Source organism: Vulpes lagopus, chromosome 6 (genome assembly GCF_018345385.1).
Source record: "Vulpes lagopus strain Blue_001 chromosome 6, ASM1834538v1, whole genome shotgun sequence".
Classification (NCBI taxonomy): Eukaryota; Metazoa; Chordata; class Mammalia; order Carnivora; family Canidae; genus Vulpes; species Vulpes lagopus.
The window spans coordinates 45,079,354-45,094,407 of record NC_054829.1 but is presented as its reverse complement, the minus strand read 5'-3'; the positions used below and the strand labels follow the sequence as shown (position 1 = coordinate 45,094,407).

At 43.0% G+C, this 15,054-nt stretch overlaps 1 protein-coding gene across 2 annotated transcripts; it reads left to right on the top strand.

The window, feature by feature from the left end:
• The first annotated feature begins 1,714 nt into the window (after window positions 1-1,714).
• Window positions 1,715-12,773, top strand: PTGDR (prostaglandin D2 receptor). Of its 2 annotated transcripts, none has more exons than XM_041757946.1 (2): window positions 1,715-2,691; window positions 9,681-12,773. In XM_041757946.1, the coding sequence occupies exons 1-2, from the start codon at window positions 1,849-1,851 to the stop codon at window positions 9,918-9,920; spliced, it is 1,083 nt and encodes a 360-aa protein (XP_041613880.1). In that variant the 5' UTR covers window positions 1,715-1,848; the 3' UTR covers window positions 9,921-12,773. The 2 variants fall into 2 exon arrangements, with proteins under 2 accessions (XP_041613880.1, XP_041613881.1); XM_041757947.1 differs by lacking the exon at window positions 9,681-12,773 and adding an exon at window positions 3,355-3,630.
• Window positions 12,774-15,054: the final 2,281 nt, after the last annotated feature.

Here is a 15,054-nt window from a genome sequence, read left to right as displayed (position 1 = left end):
AGATTTTGTGTCTTTGGTTTTCAGAGCCTGTTCCTTCTTCCACTTGATCAACTCAAGTCGGACTATTCTAAACCCATCATTGGTCATTAAGGGCTGGAGGTGGGGATGAGTGGGAGAAGGTGGAAAACAAGGGAACTCACCCCATGGAATACCTTCTATTAACTGAGTCAACAGATGTGAAAGGATTTGGAAGTGCCTAGGGTGTATAAGGGCCTATAAATGTTAGTTGTTACAATTACTGTTGCTATTATTACTCTCTGCCAACACTTGGGTTTTTGCAACTTGACAGCAACTTTGGGAGGTCAGCATAAATCCCATATCCTATCTGCACAGAGATTTACCTAGATTGAGTAAACTAACTCAGGGCCACAGCCATCCAATTCCAGAGTTATCCAATTCCAAAGCCTAGATTCTTCATCTCTATCCCATGGCCTGAATTTTTGGCCAAGCTTTCAATCTGGAGGCAGATTCTCTGGCTTTCACATGGAAAGCTCAAGAGTCGTGCACTCTGTCAGAGTCTATCCAACAAAACAAGCACTGATCCTAAGAATAGGCTTCTGGAAGCCAAGCTAATCTACTTGCTTGTGTAATATGGTCCCAATAATCCCACTCAAATTTCACACTCAAGGCCAATTGCTCTTCTCTCTTGTCAAGGGTTACAGAAAGAAATCACACTTATCACCATGAACTCCTTTGTCCCTATGATGGAGGCAAGTCAAAGACCAGAAGGGAACAAATGTTTTCTAGTAGTCAAAAACCAGAGTGAGAAAGCTCTAAACCAAGTCTACTGTTTTCTGGTTTCCAAATCCATGCTAAAAACTGCAGCTAAATTTCAGCTACTAAAACAGTCTTCCTAAGGCAGGTGAGAATCCTGACAGCGGCATTGTACTGAGCGCATCCTCGGGGGTCTGCACTTTACAAACGTCCTCTCTATACCTCAAGAGCCAAGCAGGCCGGCTAGACGTTAACTCCTTGAGAAGTTAAGCAAGGCCCTCAGGGTCACAAAAGCAGTGCGTGGCAGGCAGAAGAATCAGGACTCGAAGCCTGGGCTAGACGATGACAGCATTAGTGCTCTTACCCATACCCCTACCAGGGGCCAACATCTCTTCTTGGTTTTGCCTGGAGCCACTTCCCTGAAATCTAACCAACCTCTCCAGAGGAGAAGGCATGGAAGCAATACAAGGAACGGGTTCCAGGACCACTTCCACCACTTCCTCGCAGTTACCTTGGGCAAACAGAACTTAACCACGCCAGGTCTCCTGTCCCTCACCTCTACAATCGAGGTCATGGTTCAGCCTGCAGGGACCAGGGAGACAATGCGCGCTAAGGCTTAAGCAGGATGCACGTGCGGGTTACCCTGGCCCCTCCTCAGCCTCCCCTCCGCGCTGGTGTCCCAGCTGCGCCGCCACCGCGTCCCCACGCCCCTCTCCGCCCCAGCAGCCGCTGCGTAGACGCCCCTCCGCTTCAGCGGTTCTCCTGCCTCGTCCGTAGGAAGGATGGGCCCCGGGTGCTCAGACCCTGGCTACTTTTCTCTCTTTCCGCCTCGGGGCACTGGGGCTCGGCTCTCCCCAGGGGCGCCGCGGCGGGGCGGGGATCTTTGGGCGGCTGTCTGGGGCTCCGCTCCGCCAGCGCGGGGTGCGCACGCGGCCCGCCCCGGGGGGCGGGGTGCGACCCGAGGGTTTAGATAGGAGGCGCCCGCCGCGCGGAACACCCTGCAGCCGCGCAGCTTCCTCGGCCGCGCGGCCTCCCGTCCCGAGCCGCGCGCGCAGCCGCCGGGGGTGTCCGCACGCCGGCGCCGGGGCCCCTGGCCCTTCCGCAGCCCTGCGCCTGCCCGCCGAGCCGCCCGCCATGCGGCCGCCGCTCCACCGCTGCCACAACATCACCTCGGTGGAGAAGGGCAACTCGGCGACGATGGGCGCGGTGCTCTTCAGCGCGGGGCTCCTGGGCAACCTGCTGGCCCTGGGGCTGCTGGCGCGCTCCGGGCTGGGGTCGTGCCGGCCGCGCCCGCCGCCCTCGGTCTTCTGCGTGCTGGTGTGCGGCCTGACGGCCACAGACTTGCTGGGCAAATCCCTCGTGAGCCCCTTCGTGCTGGCCGCCTACGCGCAGAACCGCAGCCTGTGGGGACTGGCGCCCGCGTCGGGCAGCTCGCTGTGCCAAGCCTTCGCCTTCTTCATGTCCTTCTTTGGGCTCGCCTCGACGCTGCAGCTCCTGGCCATGGCCCTGGAGTGCTGGCTGTCTTTGGGGCACCCCTTCTTCTACCGACGGCACATCACCCTGCGCCGCGGCGCGCTCGTGGCGCCCATCGTGGGCGCCTTCTGCCTGGTTTTCTGCGCGCTGCCCTTCGCGGGCTTCGGGAAGTTCGTGCAGTACTGTCCTGGCACCTGGTGCTTCATCCAGATGATGCACGAGGAGCGCTCGTGGTCGGTGCTGGGCTACTCAGCGCTCTACGCCAGCCTCATGGCGCTGCTGGTCCTCGCCATCGTGCTGTGCAACTTGAGCGCCATGCGCAACCTCTACGCGATGCACCGGCGGCTGCGGCTGCGGCAGCGCCCGCGCTCGGGCGCCCGGGACCGCGCGGAGCCGGGCGCGGACGAGAGGGACGCGGCGGCGCAGCCCCTGGAGGAGCTGGACCACCTGCTGCTGCTGGCCCTCATGACCGTGCTCTTCACTCTGTGCTCCCTGCCCTTAATAGTGAGTCCCCGCGCAGGAGCGCGGCCCGCCGCGGGGGCGGGAGGCAAGGGTGGAGGCTGTTGCACGCCGCGCAGGACGAGCTGCTCCCTGGGCCCCGAGGGTGTCTTGGGTTTCCCTCCAGAGCCCAGATCTGAGTTCCTTCCATAGCCCCGAGGACACAGAAACGGGTTTCTTGAACCAGAACGGGGAAAGTCAAAGAAAGGAAGGGAAAGACAGAGTCTGATCGCGTCTTTGTAGCCCCGCAGAAGCTCTCCGCTTAGCAGTGCCCTCGCCCCTCTCCTTCCCTCTGCGAAGATCTCAGGCTTATTTTTGCGCCTCGGAATTTTGAAGAGCGAAATGTGATTCCTCCTTGGCAGTACGAGTTCTTTCCTTCCCGGTGGCTAGGCAGTGTGTTTTAGTCCTTAGACCTGCCCATGATTTTAGTGGCACCGGATATAGGCAAATGTACCTGAGAGTTTCCCGGCAAAAGGTGTTAGCGTGGCCAAACACTAAGGGGAGGTGTGATCCTTCCAGAGTGATATGCAGAGATGAGAGAGTAAAGCTGCTGTTCCTGGTGCTGCCGCCACGGAGGATGGTGGCCATGGAGGTGGGAGGTTGTTTGGACAGGTAGGTGTGTGGGCACAGTTCAGCCAATGGTGTCGTTTTGATAACCTGTCTTGACAGGTCTTGTGTCTGCCTTGGCAAGCGAAGTGACATGAAAGCCATTATCTCAGGTTTCAGTTGACTAACGAGGGGTGGTGGTGGAGATTGAATTACCTCGTCGTTTTGATGGTATTTCCTCCTGGAGTCCCAGCCAAGACTTCTGGGAGCGGCTGATGGATGCTGAGAAGACTTGCCCCCAGCCCCAGGGTGCTTGTTCAACAGGAGCAACATTTAAATAAATTCATTGCTAATTCAGTGCTTTTGAATGCTGAGACTTCTGTGAATAGGAATGTTAAGTTTCTTAGGCAACATAGCAATTTTGGATGATACTTTCAAGATTGGATCAAGGTGAAATATAATAGGATTTTCCTTAAACGAAGGCTTTCATGTATGGGAAAAGAGTTGTCTGTGGCATCCTCATGCGGTTTAGGTCAGAATTCCCATAAATAAATAAATCTATATCTGTATGAATCGGTAAGATATAGACATAGATATGAAGCAGTGGTTCTCAAACTTTAACTTGCTCGGAATCACCAGTAGGACTTTTAAAAACACAGATGCCTGCCTCCATTCCCGAGTTTCTGATTCAGATGTTTTTGAAGAATTCTTATTCTTAATAAGTTCCCAGGCGAGGTGAAAGCTGCTGGTAGGGATCCCATTTGGAGGACCACACTTTAAAGCAGAAGTTGGCACACCGCAGCCCACAGTCCAAATCCATCCTGCCTGCTGTTTTTGTACAGTGGGTGGAATTAAGAATAGTATTTACAAATGAACTGATTTTGCAATCTATTTGATGATAGTGTACAGGAACTCTAAACCCCAATTAATTCAAATACTATTCCAAGAAAAAAAAAAAAAAGGTTTTGATTTTTCTCCATAGTAGACATGAACTACTGCCCCCTCAAATACTTAATTATTATTACATTTTAAATTTCATCGATGAAAGTTGCGGAAATGTGTTTTCTCTCTTGTTACAAAAGTACCTACCAAACACTCATCATTTGCCTCTTGAGCTATAAAACCTAAAACACTTATTGCTTGAGCTATAAACCTAAAACATTTATTGTTGGGCTCTTTACACAGAATGTTTGCAGACCTCTGCTTTTTTTTTTTTTGTATATTTTTTTATTGGAGTTCGATTTGCCAACATATAGTATAACACCCACTGCTCATCCCATCAAGTGCCCCTCTCAGTGCCCCTCACCCAGACCTCTGCTCTTAAGTAAATAGCCTTAATTACCTGTGCTGTGAAAAAGCAGACAGTAGCCAAATGCATGTATATTATGTCCTCAGTTTGAATGTCTTGGTAATAATAATGCAGAAAAGACATAATAGAGTATAATGCGAGAGTATTGCATTTGGACATGTCTCTCAGGGGACTTGAATAACTTAGAGGGGATTGTGAGGATAGAAAGAAATCATGGATTTGAAAATGATTTTTTTAAAGATTTTTTTCCATTTATTCATGAGAAATACAGAGAGAGAGGCAGAGACACAGGCAGAGAGAAGCAGGCTCCTCGCAGGGAGCCCAATGTGGGACTCGATCCTGGGACCAGAATCACGCCCTGAGCCAAAGGCAGACGCTCAACTGCTGAGCCACAGGCATCCCTGAAAATGATTTTATTTAAAAAAAGAACTGTAATGTTCCAAAGATAAGCAATGCAGACAGCATTCTTCACAGGAACTATAACTTTCTAGAAAGGATAAGGGCTTTAGCATAATACATGGGTTTGAATTAGCCTTCATCACTAGCTATGATAGTGGTTCAAGTATCTTTTCTAACATCAATTTTCTGATCTATAACAAGGATAACCATACTTGCCTGTAAGATAGTTATGAAGATTTGAATGAATAAAAATAAAGCACCTAACCAGGTGTCTGGCCTCAAAAATTAGTACCATTATTACTAATTATGATTTCCATTTATTATTATTGCCCCCTGGACATAGAAAATTAACCAAGAAATATGATCTCCTCAGGAGAAAGCATTATTTTCTTTTTTAAAGGGTTTTAACTTAAAATCCAGTTAATTTCTTTTTTAAAGGGTTTTAACTTAAAATCCAGTTAATTAACATACAGTGTAGTATTAGTTCCTGGTGTACAATGTAGTGATTCAGCAAACACTTCCAAATATCCTCAGTGGGCATTACTTTCTAATGCAGTGGTTTTCTAGCATGTTTTGGTCTAAGGAGCCCTTTTCACTCTTAAAATTATTAAGGATGCAAAGAACTTTTATTTGTGTAGATTATAGCTATCAGTATTTATCATATTGAAATTTAAAATAAGAAAAAAATTAAGTATTATTGCAAAACAAGTTAACAAAATGTACTTTTGTTTTTGCAACAAAAGAGATGCATAGGTGTAAGGAAAACATTAGGCTTTCACAATGATTTAAGAATGAGAATAAAATTATAGGGATTATAGCAGGTAAAACAGAAAAAGAGCACAGAAGTATTGAAAACAGTCTCTGAAAATGTACATTTGTGTATACCCAAAATCAACTACCTTAGAAAGGTCTAAAAACACAAGAATACACAGTATATATTCCATTAGCCATGGAAGTGATGATGTCATTACACATCAGGCATCTTTGATAAAACTTATGAGTAAAAAAGGCAAGTAATTTCTTTTTTATGAAAATAGTTTTGACCCTGAAGACACACTCACAGAGAATTGAAAACCTCTACACTTTGAAAATCGCTTTTCTACGGAATGAGTCTAGTGATTGGAAAAAGTAAAGCTATATATGAAGGGACAAAAGAACCTTAAAAAAAAAAACCCTACTCATAGCATGAATATTGTATTTCATTAAGCCAGTGAAAAGTATGTTGGGTTTGATTTTTTTAAATTAATTTTGCTATAATGCTGCATTAGAGCAAGATACTTAACCAAATTGAATTTTCAAATTTCCAACTTGAAAACTTTCTTAGGAAGAAAACACAGGGAATATCGAATGAGCTTTAGAAGCAGTTTGCAGCACATTCTCTAATGCATATAACATATTTTAATCAAAATTAATTGACCTGAGAGGCTTACAATGTATTGGAGGTAGGTAGAGGAGCAGGGACAGATGAGAAAGGAATCTAATGATAGATTAGATAGATCTAATAATAGCTGAGAGGTTTACAAGCCAGATAAGGATAAGTATGAGCTTGTGTAATTGCATATATCAGAATCCATGGAGTCAGAGAAGTGATGAAGGACATCCTACAAATATTGAGATAACTCATGTATGTATTCATTCTGGTGGGCAAAAAAGAATGGGTAAGATGCTCCTTTCAAAGAAAGCTGGTAGATGTATTTAAGGGATGGTGGGCAAGACCTACACCCAGGAAAAAATGTTGAAAGTGGATTTAAAGGGCTAGAGCAGAGGATTCGGTCTAAGGTGTTGTGATGGATGAACATGATAGAAGGGGCGTTGGAATCCAGAGAGCTCTCTCCTCACAGGGATGTCCAGCTATATAAGGCTCCAGCAAATTGGCAATGGCAACATTGTCTTCATGGACTCCTAAATCCAGTTGAGGGAGCTCTTCTCACATCAATTAGCTGTGTAAATTGTACGACTTTAAACATATGTGGTGTATAATCTGAGATTACTCTTTAATCCAATCATCTTTTATAGGAACAGTTTATAAAGTGTGTTCTAGAGAGTTGTATTGAGCAACAGAGATCTTTTGAAAGTCTAAATTGTGTTCAAGTTGATACCTTTTTCAGGATTTATAGAATATGTGTTTTCATTACTGTCATAAATGAATTAATTTCTGTCACATTTTTAGACTCGAACAGTAAAAAAATTAAAAAGCCAGGTGTAAAAAAATACATTCCTAATATAAATCAAGTGACTGGAAAATACAAATAACCTAGTTATATGCAATAGAACTGACACGGATGAATACTGCATAGGAATAAAATGGTTCAGTTATGTAGATGTCATTTAGTTACTCAGATCCTAACTAATCAAATACTCTGAAATAGTTGGAATTATATATCACTGTACTCCACTTTCAAAAGGAAGGAACAAACGTAAAAACATACTTACATAAAGTATTTGCTTTTTAAATCAAATGTATAGCCTATTGTCAACCATTTATTGAATTCAGCATGTAGCTGGTACCTACAACATTCAAGACACTGTAATTCATTGTGAGGATATAAAATGAGAAAAATATCACATTTGCCCACACAAGCTGAGATACTGAGTGAGGGATGGAGTGATTGGGGCCATGAGGGAGTTTAGAGAAGAAAAGGAGTCACTACTAATTGATAAAATAATAATACTACCAAATTTTTGAGTTCTTATGTGCTGGGACCTGTCGTCAAGGTATAAACCATTGTATTCAAACTTCCTAACAGTGATGGAAGGAAAGTGGGTACAATTATCCCCATCATGCAGATGAGGAAATGGAATAATTTGCCCAATTTCACACAGCTAGTGAGAGGATTTCATCCGACCCCATAGTCAGACTCTAAAGCCAATGGGCTTAACCACTACTGCCAAGAGACTTCCGGAAGGACTTTGTAACAGAAATAGACCCTGAAAGGAGCTAGGATTTGGGCATGTAAAATCCAAAAGATTTTAAAGTGAAATGCTCAGTTTTGACATTTGTGAAATGGAGATAATGATCATCCTGCATAGGATTTTTGTGAGGGTGAAATGAAGTTTTTAAAATAAAATGCTTATTTACAGTACCTGGATATAGTTAAGTCCTACATGGGCATTAGCCATTAGTAGTACTAGTAGTAGTAATTATGATAGGAGAGGGCATTTAGATATGAATATATCTTCTTTTTCTTTAAGATTTTATTTATTTATTTATTTGAGAGAAAAAGAGCACAAGCAGGGGGAGGAGGAGAGGGAGAGGGAGAGAGACAAGCAGACTCCCCAGTGAGCTCACAGAGCTCCATGCAGGGCTCCATCCCAGGACCCTGGGATCATGACCTGTGCTGAAGTCAGATGCTTAACCGACTAAGCTATCTAAGGCATTCCATGAGTATCTTTTTCTTCTTCTTCTTCCTCCTCTTCTTCTTCTTCTTCTTTCTTCTTCTTCTTCTTCTTCTTCTTCAGATTTTTTTTTATTTGTTCATGAGAGACACATAGAGAGAGAGAGAGAGAGAGGCAGAGACATAGGCAGAGGGAGAAGCAGGCTCCATGTAGGGAGCCTGATGTGGGATTCAATCCCAGGACTCCAGGATCACACCCTGTGCCAAAGGTAGACTCAACCACTGAGCCACCCAGGTGTCCCATGAGTATCTCTTCTTAAGTGGGGTAGATGGCAATGTCCAAGCCCAATGAAATGCTCTATAGAAAGGGGAGTAAAAGGTAAGGAAACAATTGTGAGAAAACACATTTCATGTTCCTTGATTGCCCCCAAATGGGTCTGGTCTGGGCAGTTTTTCATGTCTCCCTCCACAAACGTGGAGCTTATATACTTTCTATCCCATTAGAGTCCATTTTGTCCCATTATGGATTTAGAATCTCGATAGGCATGGGGAATGGAGTGGCTGGCCTCCAACAGAGTGGGAGCTGACTGGAGTGCTGGCAGAAGTGTTGGCCATCTTGGCTTAGTGACCGGAAAAGCCACGGGAGAGGGCAGTTTGCAGGGCTCCACAGACACCGCAGGAAAGATCAAGACAATAGGGGAATCAGGCCCAAGTAAGTAGGCTTCTATTTCTGTGTGTGTGTGTGTGTGTGTGTGTGTGTGTGTGTGTGTGTGTGTTCTACTCTGAAAAGAGGACGTCATCTACAGAAAGGTAGTGATTCACACAAGTTAGCTGGTCCTTTTGTAAGTCTCCTCCGATCTTCTCACTGGAGTATATCCTGTCTCCTGACGTTGATTAAAAGTTTCTGTTTCATTGTTGTCTCCATACATGTGACATTTCACAAGTAAGGCTTCTTTCTGGGCTAATCAGAGGACGGAGAGCAGGCAGAAGAAAGAAAGAAATGAAGAAAAGAAAATCTCTGCATTTATGAAAATGTGGTGACCCTGTCTGTAAAAGCCTGGGTGGACTGGATTTGCCCCACCTCAGCTCTTCCTCTGTGTGGCAGGGACCTGGAAACCCCAGGCCTGCGGCCTCACAGCAGGCAGAACAGCCTCCAGGGACTGAGCCCGGGGCTCCCAGGGGTGCCTCATTTCCACACAGCCCTCAGGTCAGCCCTGCACCTGCTAGGCTCCTCCCTCACCGGGTAGCTGCAGTGGCTTTGCTGCTTACACATTTGCCAAAAATGAATATTCCAAGCTGAGTCTTTATGTTCATACGAAATTAATGTTTCTAAAGTGAGCTAAGTGCATTTATCTCTACCATCAACCTTTCAATATCATAATGGGATTTTTTTTTTCTTTAAACAGTATCGCGCTTACTATGGAGCATTTAAAACTGTCCATGAGAAAGATGGAAACACTGAAGAAATGGAAGACCTCCGAGCCTTGCGTTTTCTATCTGTAATCTCCATTGTGGATCCTTGGATTTTCATAATTTTCAGAACACCAGTATTTCGGATGTTTTTCCACAAGATTTTCATAAGGCCTCTTATGTACAGAAACTGGCCGAGCAATTCCTGCCGAACTAACATGGAGTCCAGTCTGTAACAGTGTTTTACCATCTAGTCTCTGATAAGCTGAGGAATACGAATACGATATACTTTGTGTCAAAGAACCATGATAAAAAAAAAAAAAAAGAAACAACTAAAAATTTAAAAGTTATCTCCTATAACAAAGCATCTATATGTATTTTCAAAACTATTTGATAGCTGGTAACATCTTTAACAATGTGTGGTCACTCTATATTCATGAGCCCTGTTCAGTAGATGTTTTCATTTCGAGTTGTCAACAGCAACTACAATTTCACATATTGTAACCAATGTTAAAAGTCTTAAAGCAATGATACTTTTTGTTCCAACATTTGTGCTTGGTGTCCCTAAATTTTAGAGAGGCCTAGAGACCTCTAGGTCTTTATTCAGATCCAACAGAAACACCACTGTTTACAGTTATGCGAGGTGTATTCTTAAAATTTCCTACCCTATTCATTTCTAGTGAAACTTGATTTGTTTATTTTGTAGCATAATAGCCTGAATTATAGATGCTCCACAGAGAAGTGAGGTGGGAAATATAGCCAGGTCAGGGTTTGGTGAGACCTTCCCCAGCCACCCTTTGGAGGAGGCCCATGTAGGGAGGCAATCCATAAATAAGCAGATGCAAGGCAAGGTGTGAGTATGGCCCACAACCCAGAGAAGAAAAATTAGTCTTTATCTTTTGAAGTCTAGTTTCTTGTGTGTTAGGGTAGGAATCAAAATTTGGGAGTGGGTTACAAAATGTTTCGATTTTTGGAAACTTCATTTTATATAGGTTTATCATATTGATGGATTCTTTGCAGGAGGGGTTTATGCTTCTTTTGAAAAACAGTGATGTATGACTTATCAGAGCGTCATGTTTACCGCATTTTTCTGTGTGAAGCAGCAGGGCATTCAGCACAGAGCAAAGTCCACCCAGGATTCAGTCAGCCTTAATTGAGGATGGTAGCAACAACCTCAACGACTACCTGTTAACAGCCATATTCAGCTTTTTGTGGAAACATAATAAGTAAAATTATGTTGAGTTTCCTGAGAGCTATGCTTTCAAAACCAGAGCAGGATATGGCTCAGATGTAGCACAGCTGAGCACTTTAATTGTACATTTAAATGTTTACAAAGGTTAGCAACACTATGACCAAAAGGGAAAAGTGGGGAAAACACAACTGCAGCTAACAAACCAAACAAGAAACTCTAAACCCAGCTTGTAGGTAAGAATGTTCAACTTTGGTAAAAGAACACACGGGAATGTTAGAGAGGTTTCAGCCCGTCTGAGGTCTCCTTGTACTCCAGCACACTCAAAGACTCTGAGCTGGAGATCTGGCTACATTTGAATATATGGAGGTCCCAGGACCTCCATTCAACCATCCCTTCCAGAGACAAGAATATTTGTCTTAGCAGCAACCCCATTTTCATCCTCTGATTTATCTCACAGATGTGTTTACCTGGATAGATATGTGTGTGTGTGTGTTTTTGTGTGGTATAGCAAAACTGTGAAATGGCCAAATTAGGAATATACAAGTTGTAATTTTAGAGTATAACATGACAAAAATGGATTTGTTTGCAAGTGTAACGTTCATTTGTGTATTTAATGTGTAAATATAATACGTGTTCTATTGTCAGAGGAAGTACTTCTTTTTTGTGTTTTCCTTTTGGAAAATATGTATGATAATTGTCGAGCCAATTTGATAAGTTCTCAGATGAATCAATAAAAATAATTTTATAGTATTGGCAGAGAAAATTTCTTTAAATGAAAGAAAACTGTTTAGCTTTCTTTTTTGAATAAACAGTTGCCAATAGTATTTCATTTTCTAGGGGTTTATTTAATAGTATGAATTTTTATATGCTCTTCTATTCAAATTTATATTACTCTAAACAAGTTTGCGTAGCTTTGTCTAAGGACTTAGTAATCCTTTCTGTTTAATACAAAATGTAAATATACCATCCTGATGAAATCCATATTAATTTGGAAGTCAACTCTTCAATGATCTTTTATTTATTTTCATTTATTCATTTAGATCATTAAATAAGGCTTCATTGACTCATGCCTTTTGTCAGGTAATTGGTTAGGTGCTGAGGAAAAGAATACATAAGACTCAACCCTGGCCCATGAGTTTCTCATTGTTGAGTGGGGAAGACAGGTTCATAAGCAGTTATAAAAGAGTACAGAAGTCCCAGTCCAATTAGAAGAGGAGGTCTGAACTAGGGGTTGTTTGTAGGATCGTCAGGAGAACTTCACAGTGACAAGATGCTTAAGTCAACTATTGAAAATGAGTAGGAAGTTTGACTCTGGCTAAAAGACCCCAAGAGATAACTTATAAAAGAAAAACTACATATGGTTAATAATTAGAAAATTTTCCAGCCTAATAAAAAAAATGCACAATTAAAATCAAATTATCAAGTTTAAAACCCCCGAAATGTATAAATCTCAATAGTAACCCTGGGTGGCTCAGTGGTTGAACGACTGCCTTTGGCTCAGGGTGTGATCCTGGGTCCTGGAATTGAGTCCTGCATCTGGCTTCCCACAGGAAGTCTGCTTCTCCCTCTGCCTATGTCTCTGCCTATCTGTGTCTCTCATGAATAAATAAATAAAATCTTTAAAAAAAGAGAGAAACATGACTGGTGAGTTTATAAATTTGACCACCTTTTCTTGATAGCAACCCAACAATGCATATCAAGAATCTAAAAGTATTCTTTTTTACCATCCCAGTAATCCCACTCTAGAATCCTCTAGAGTGTGAAGCAGCAGGGCATTCAGCAGGGCATTCAACTCAGAGGGGCTGTCTCAGTTATGTACTAAACTCTTCCTTGTAGCATTATTTATAATAGGAAAAAATGAAAAAAAAAAAAAACATCCAAAGACCAGAACAAGGGTCAAACAAACTCTTCAGATACATTATACGGTTGATCTTTAATAAAACAACACAGATTTGAACTGTGCAGGTCCACTGATTTGTGGATTTCTTTTCAACAAATATATTGGAAAAAAAATTTTGGAGATTTGCAACAATTTGGTTTTGGAAAAAGACAAACTAGTATTAACTAGAAATACAAAAAAAATTAAGAAAAAGCTATTATTATAAGAATATAGTATATAACATACAAAATATGTGTTCATTGACTGCTTATGTTATTTGTAAGGCTTCCAGTCAACAGTAGGCTATTTGTAGTTAAGTTTTGGGGGAGTCAAAGGTTATATGAAAGTTTTTGACTGTTAGGGGTGTAGTTGGGGCCCCTGACCTCCTTGTGTTCAAGGATCGATCGTATGCACACAGATGAACATGAGAATTATGTAGCCATTAAAAAAGTTTTTTTCAAATAATTTGTAAAAATTGAGAAGGAAATTACAATGTAATATTAGGTGAAAAAAAGCATGAAGGCAACCCAGGTGGCTCAGTGGTTTAGCACCGCCTTCGGCCCAGGGCCTGATCCTGGAGACCTGCGATCGAGTCCCACATCGGGCTCCCTACATGGAGCCTGCTTCTCCCTCTGCCTGTGTCTTTTCTCTCTCTCTCTCTCTCTCTCTCTCTCTCTCAAATAAATAAGATCTTAAAAAGAAAAAAAGTGTGATACAAACTTTTAAGGTATGATCCATAAATATATATGCATAGAAAATACCTTGAAAAAGTGAATCAAAGAATCAGAAGTGTGAACCACAGTTAACCTTTTCATATGGACTTTTCCCCCTAATTCTTTGCATTTTCCAAGTTTTAAAGTAAGTCCATGGGGATGCCTGTGTGGCTCAGCAGTTGATCATCTGCCTTCGGCTCAGGTCCTGATCCCGGGTCTGGGGATCAAGTTCCACATCAGGCTCCCTGCAAGGAACCTGCTTCTCCCTCTGTGTCTCTGCTTCTCTCTGTGTGTCTCTCATGAATAAATAAATAAAATCTTAAAAAAAATAGTCCATGTTTCTTTCTCATAAAATGGTCTTTTTAAAAGAATGACTAGAAATTGACCAAACAAACATAGGGAGAAAGGCATGAACGAAAAGCTTTCTAGTCTAAAGGAATAGTAGTGCAAAACCATACAGGAATAAAGGAGTGTGGCATGTTCAGGCTTCATTAGTAGCTCCATTTGACAGAAGCCTGGGAATTGTGAGCAAAGATGACAAAAAATCTGAAAAGACAGGCAGGTTTCATATCATATAGAATGTTGGGTGCAATGGTGGAAGGTCAGAGATCTTGAAGCAAGTATGCACACAGAATGGAATTTGAGGAAGGTCATACTGGTGGCATGAGCTGTGGATGGGACAGGTGGGGCACCAGATGAGAGTGTGTGTGCTGAGGTCCCATGCAGGTGTGCAGTCCATACACTAGACCAGGGTGCTGGCTGAGTTGGATTGAAATACAGACCAACCCTGCTCACCTGGCTGTGGGCTGCATCAGCTCAGAGGAATGGGCTGCCTTTTTATGATCTTTCTACTTGGAGGGGCATGAAGATGCCATATGAATACCCTCAGAGGGCCTTGCTGCAAGGGAGGGAGAGAAGTAAGGAGAAGCTGAACACAAGCAGTGGGGAGGGAGACGGACATGAATCACAGCTTTTTAGTAGGCAGAACTGACAGGAAGGATTCCAACTGATGATTTAGCTATGTCTCTTGTTTTTCTTTCAGTTGCATTTTTTGGCCATTTTCTGCTTCTTAGTTTCAATACACTCAAGAACAGTTAGGAAAGGGGAAAATTCCAAACAAAAAGTACCCCCCCCCCTTTTTTGTTACATCCCCACTTCTCTGGACAGAAGATTGCAGCTATTGATTCCAGTGAAGTCTCTGAATTACCTGTGGCTTTTAATTACATACTACACACCCAAGTTAATAAAAAGCTATTAGTACTGTTTGTTAATTTAGTTCCAATAATCTGTCAAAGGCTGCCTAGACCAAGTATTCTTGAACCTTTAGCAGAGAGGAGGAATCCCACAAACAATAAGCACTTGGATGACCCCAGACACTCACTAGCCACACAGCCAGCTTGTCCATTTAACTGGAGATCCCTATATTCCAGGCCAGTGCTTTAAAAAAAAAAAAAAAAGATTTATTTATTTATTTATTCATGACAGACACAGAGAGAGAGAGAGGCAGAGACACAGGCAGAGGGAGAAGCAGGCTCCATGCCGGGACCCCAATGCGGGACTCCAGGATCGCGCCCTGGGCCAAAGTC